Raw genomic sequence first — 6,000 nt, 5'->3', positions numbered from 1 at the left:
CCTGTATTGAAAATGCAATTATAAGGAAGCAAGAGAAAGAAGAGGTGAAAATAGAAAAAGCAAACACTTAAAAACTCAAGTTTCTTCTAAACAATTTAAATGCCTTCCTAATTACTGTTTTCATTTTGAATGTATGATTGAAACTGATAATACCAATGCAATGTTTCTGTCTAGAGATGTAATTGAAAACAAAGCGCTTTATCAAAATTTAACATAACTTTTCTCAATAAAAACTAATAATGATATTAATTTTATATTAATTTTTTTACAAGAAAATCCTGTCATTTATAAACACTTTATCACTTGAAAAGTAAAATTTATAGAAATTATACAAGAATAAAAATAGTTTGACCCGAGAACAGGAATACATATGTATTCATGAGTAATATGTACTTTTTTATTCTATAAAAGATAAAGACTGAACCAAATTTTTAGTCTTCAAACAGTTTAGGCTTTTCTATTCAGATGTTTTGATGATACACCAATATTCTTCTGTTCTATGTTTCCCTCCAAACGTTTATTCCATATCTACAAACTCCAATAAAATGAAACCATAATCTAAAATAACAATAAGTGATATACCGTAGCACAACAAAACAAAACGGCATTTCAAAATAATTACCAATTTTACAAAAAGCAATACATGGAGAAACTAATGCTCCTCAATCTAAAAAAAATATGAAATCTTACCTCTCGCAAGTATTCAAGATGCTGTACTTCATTGCTGAATGTTCCAAATTCATTTTCTACCTGGACAGCAATAATTGGCCCACCTATTGAATGCTAGAGAAAATTTCATGAAAATTCTTAGAAATGAAAACAAAAATTACTTGTTTTATAAAAATGTTGACTTTTATTTAAAAATGCAAAATAAGTAGCAAATATACTACTGTGTGCCTGAAGGAATTGGTTGGGATGTTCTATCTCGCATATTGATTTTTTCTTTTTATTTCATTAGGATTGTCCTATAAATATTAGTATTAATATTTGTACTTGCTTTAAGTTTACAGAATTATTAAATTTGTAAACTTGAAAAAAATATTTATATTTATATATATGTGTGTGTATTTGGCCAAACATTTGCAAAACAGATTTTGTTCACAACTAAAGCAGAATCCAACTTTATTAATTTGATGGACTGAAACAAGATTTCTTCCTAAAATGAACACAACTGTGTGTGTGTGTTTGTGTGTGTGTGCATTTATGTACACACATTGTTGATTAATTAATTAATTATTAATCTTTGATAGTTAATTATGAATTAAATAAAAAAAACACACCTTGTTTGTTTTAAATAAAATTCACATGTGAAGTCATATCAATGCTTAACAAAAAGATCGCCATTTTTAATTTTACACACACAGTTACAGCGCATACCGTCTGTATTTATTTACATAATGAGATGAAGAGAGCAAGTGACACAATCACTCATTTTATATACAGATATATACCCAGAAATACACGTCATCACAAAGCCAGACAAGGAGAGACAATTTTTTTACAGAGTTCAGGGGAGATAACTGTTGCAGTTTTCACAGTATTAAAACCTTATTGATATTGACAATTTCCAATACTGCCCCTTAATGTGAATAGCGTTTTAAGTTAGTTTTCCAATACCCAACAGTTCTTAGAGCTTCACAAGTTGTCTGCTCACAGTTACTTTTATTTTCCCAGGCATTATCTACCTCTGTAACTTTTTGTTGAAGTTTTTTCGCATTCCATTCTCTTCTCCATTCATCTGAGGGAGATTTCTGCTGGTCAGTTCGTTTTTGTATGCACATTCTTATTTGGCTTTCCATTTCATATATTAGGGATGTTCTGAACCAGTCATAGATATCGACTTCTCCATTTTGGACTGAGGTGATAAATCAGTAAAAATTTGTTTTTCCCGTGCAATCACTTTCACAAACATCGTTATGAACAATTCCAAGATGTTGAGTGTCTTTCCTTCCACCAGATTTTGGAAATGAGGAAGGATGATGTTTTCTATCATGGTTCTATCATGGTTCACTAAAGTTGATATTCTCTGTTGTGTTACAATGCGAACGAGTAGTTGTTGTATGAGCTGCTTCGCTTATTTCTTTGATGAAAAAGTTCAAGACTGAAGAAGATTGAATGAAGCTTTATTTTACTAAGAACTAAGCAGGGAACAAGTGTAAATCTGCAGTTTATTTAAAGAAAAAGAGAAAAGGAAAAACATCTCAAGGAAATTTACTCACTTCCAGACAGTATAAGCAGAAGTTAAAGAGGCCTTTTTTTTTTACTTTCAGTAAATTATCCACTGCTCAGTATAATGTTGACGGCTCCCGTCTGGCGGGAATCAAACAGCATTAAAGAACGACAACACAGATATGCGTGTTAACAATAGATCGGTTGTCAGATAACTGTCGTCCGAGCTTACTTTATTAGAGAGTGCGCATCTAAAGGTAGATAACTCTTAGGGTTATATCCCTTTATTTGTGGACATCACATCCCTCCCCATCTTGGTGGGACGACCTGTGTTATTTTACTTTTTACTATTTTTTTATTTTATTTATTTATTTATTTATTTTATTTTATTTATTTATTTTTTTAACTTACATTATGAAGTCTTTGAGTCTGGCTGGGGGCAGTCTTTTCTGAGATGGATTTCATCTCGGTAACTGGTCAGCTATTTGTGTTTTGAGCATTTCCAGGTCTTCTGGGGTGTGTGGATTGTACTCACCTTCAGAGTCAGAATCAGAGTCAGGGTTTTCATCCCTAAGAGTTATGCGTTTTAGCAAAGAAGAGTTTCTAGTCACTTGGTGATTTCCTCTCTGAACCGTTATCATACTTCCCTTCATTTTTGTAACGGTATATGGTTTAGGATTGTATGGTGGTAACACTTTGTTTTGCCTCTTCTGTCTGATCAAGACCTTATCACCCAGGCTGAGAGCTGTTGTTTTTGTCTTACTATCAGCGAACCCCTTCATCTTCTCCTTTCTTTTAGAGTCATTTTCTTTTATTTTTTCATGCATCGGCCCTGTTACTGGGCTTTCGATACCATTTGGTATGCTGATGTTCATTTTTCAGCCCTATACAAGCTTCAAATGGAGATATTTTTGTGGTGGTATGGGGGTGGCTCTATATTGCCTTAGGAAATGTGGTAACTGGGTATTCCAGTTGTGGCCTTCCACCGTGGCCGCAAGAACATATTTTTTTAGGATGCGCATAAAATGCTCTACTTCACCATTTGCCTCAGGCCATAGAGGTGTAATGCGTCTATGTTTGAAACCTGCTTGTGCCGCTAAGTCTCTAAAGTCTTGTCCTTGAAATGGCGGACCATTATTGGATATTAGAACAGTCGGATATCCTTGTCTAGCAAAGATCATGTTTAGACAGGGAATAACTTTACATGCAGATATTGAAGGTATCCTGCAGTGTCGCTGAGTTACGGGGAAAACCGATGAGTCAATGTGGAGATTAATGGTAACTCTGGAAATTTTTCCCATCTTTCCATCAAACAGTGTGGGGAACTCGTCTTGAATTGGGACCGTCACATGGAACGTGAAGTTAAACGTTATCATTCCCAGTGCTTCAGCAGAATGACCACAAATATCTTAGTCCTACAGGATTTATCACGAAATTCTATGCTCGCATTAATAAATCCTCAGGTGGGTATGGCATGTTTAGATCTGTACGCAAATATCCGGGTCGTTGTTTTGTTTATACATGGTTTGTGTTTTAAACCATTATATATGTGTCCAGCAATTACATTGACACTAGCACCCGTGTCTACCACAAACGTTACAGGGGAATGACAGTGTAAATTTCACAGAGTACACAGACTCATCACTAGATATAAAGGGGAATACTGAAGGAGGATTAGTGAAATGAATTACTCTTACCGGCTTTGCTTTGCATGCTCTCGCAAAGTGGTTTTTCTTGTGGCAATTCTTGCATTCTTTCCCTCGGGCTGGACAAGTCAGGTGTGTAGAAGAGTATCCACAATAGTGACACTTTGCTGTCCGCCATCTTTTTTTTGTCTGCCACGCGGTCGATTCTTTGAGGTATCATGTCGACTATTTTGCTGCATGTTCACAACAAATGTCTTTACTGCCGTAGGTGTTGAAATTTTCGTTATTTCCACGTATGAGACGTGTGATGGTTCTTGTTGCTGTAAAGAGCTGTAGTTCATTATGCTCCATGTCTGTGGCACGCATATAAGCCATTTTGATTGCCCTCGCTTTGTCCAGGACTTGCTTTAGCATAGAGTTGTCTCTTAGAGCCTTCCTTTTGACTTTAGAGGATGTGCACCCCTGCAAAATTTGGGCTACAATCTGTCTTTATCTTCAAAATCGCACGTGAAAGCCTTTTGTTGGTCTGTGAAGTCGTGGAAAATATCGAAAACTTCATCTCCTGCATAGTGGAGAAGTGTCGCTTTCTTTTTTTTATCGTCGTGAATGTCCATAGCGACAAATAAATTCTCCAACCTGTCTATCCATTTTTTCCAACGAACGGCAGTTGTGGTTTGGTCCAGATATGTGCTAAAACTGGGAAAACTGGTAAACCACTGCTGGCCTTTTTTTTTTTTTTTTTGGATTAAATTCCAAAAATTATGTAGCGTGAGCTCATCACGAAAAATAATCTCTCATCGCCAGATATAATGTTGGCGGTTCCCATCTGGCAGGAATCAAACAGCATTAAAGAACGACAACACAGACATATGCGTTAACAATAGATTGGTCGCCAGATAACTGCCGTCCGAGCTTAATTTATTAGAGAGTGCGCATCTAAAGGTAGATAACTCTTATGGTTATGTCCCTTTACTTGTGGACTGTGAAATTTAAGGCCGTATGATTTCTGGGGATGTAAGTCTACATGGAATCTCTGAAGGGAAGTCTCTGTTTAAACAAGAAAAAAGAAAAAAACAGAAACTCAAAGCTGATAGTTTTCAGCTAAATATTGAGGGCTTCAACGAACTCTAGAAGAACATCAAAGATTCAACACCTCATCGTCCTCTGTTGAATGGGGGAGAAGTAGGAGCCGAATTATCTAGGATGGAGTTTTTAAGTGTGCTTGGCAGAGAATCTGAATTGTTGGATTGCAGAGGTGCATTCTGTAGCTATTGGTTCTCCAGCACTGGATCTAGTTCTGCCTCCAAACTGCTCGTCCTACCACTCAATGGAGATAAGTGGCATAAGGACACTGTCGTCTATCGTCCATTATTAAAACGAACATGAGCATACTTAGGATTGACTTCAAGTGTGTCTACGGTCTCAACTACAGGCTCATATTTGCTTCTGCATACATGTCACTTTAAGGACAGACTTAGCGTTTGTAAACCAGGTGGGTATAAAATCTCCAGTGGCCAATTTCCTTTGGAAATTAAAGAGATATTCGTGAGGTGGAAAGCAATGAGCAAATGCCGTGGAGAGCTACATCTAGTACTTTTCCCAGTTTGTAATATGAAGGTTTCTCAACCTCAAAGCCAGACTCACCATTTTCCAGACGATACTGCTATATCTTTCCTTGAGAATTGAAGGCAGTCATTCGACTTGTAGCAATGCCTTGAGAAAGCAAGAATTCCTTTAGTTCATCCAACATGAAAGTGGTTCCACAATCAGAATGTACAAAAGAATGATTTTATAAATATGAAGAATAAGTTAGTTAGGTGTTTCCGGACCATTGGAATTGAAACATCAGCACAGGGGAAAGCAAAAGGAAAGCGCGAGCATTCATCAATGACTGTCAGCAGTGGCGGCTCGTGCCTGGAGTTGTGGAACTGCAGCACCCCCAAGTCATTTCTACTCATTATTATCGATACACGTTAAAAAGAATACGTTTATTTATTTTTTTCTTTCTATGTGATAATATATCATATTAATTATATATATATATATATATATATATATACACACACACACACACACACACATATATATATAATCCTGAAGCTTAATGTCGATAACTGTCCCCATACTCATATAAGCATAAAAGTAAAACTTTGCTTGGAGCTGCGAAATTCACAGTTACACATTC

The 6,000-nt window shown here is 36.1% G+C and overlaps 1 protein-coding gene across 4 annotated transcripts in view; it reads right to left on the bottom strand.

Moving 5' to 3' along the window:
* The window catches only part of LOC145248972 (beta-galactosidase-1-like protein 2), a 1,883,914-nt gene that overhangs the window by 1,327,718 nt on the left and 550,196 nt on the right, over positions 1–6,000 (bottom strand). For all 4 annotated transcript variants that reach the window (XM_080110785.1, XM_080110782.1, XM_080110784.1 and 1 more), the window contains one exon: positions 691–783. In XM_080110785.1, coding sequence (XP_079966911.1) covers positions 691–783 — 93 coding nt within the window. The remainder of the gene's footprint in view (positions 1–690; positions 784–6,000) is intronic.

Source organism: Euprymna scolopes, chromosome 27, assembly GCF_053919585.1.
Source record: "Euprymna scolopes isolate OS-2025 chromosome 27, ASM5391958v1, whole genome shotgun sequence".
NCBI classification, from domain to species: Eukaryota; Metazoa; Mollusca; class Cephalopoda; order Sepiida; family Sepiolidae; genus Euprymna; species Euprymna scolopes.
Note: the sequence above shows the minus strand (reverse complement) of the source record. Positions and strands in the feature narration are given on the sequence as shown.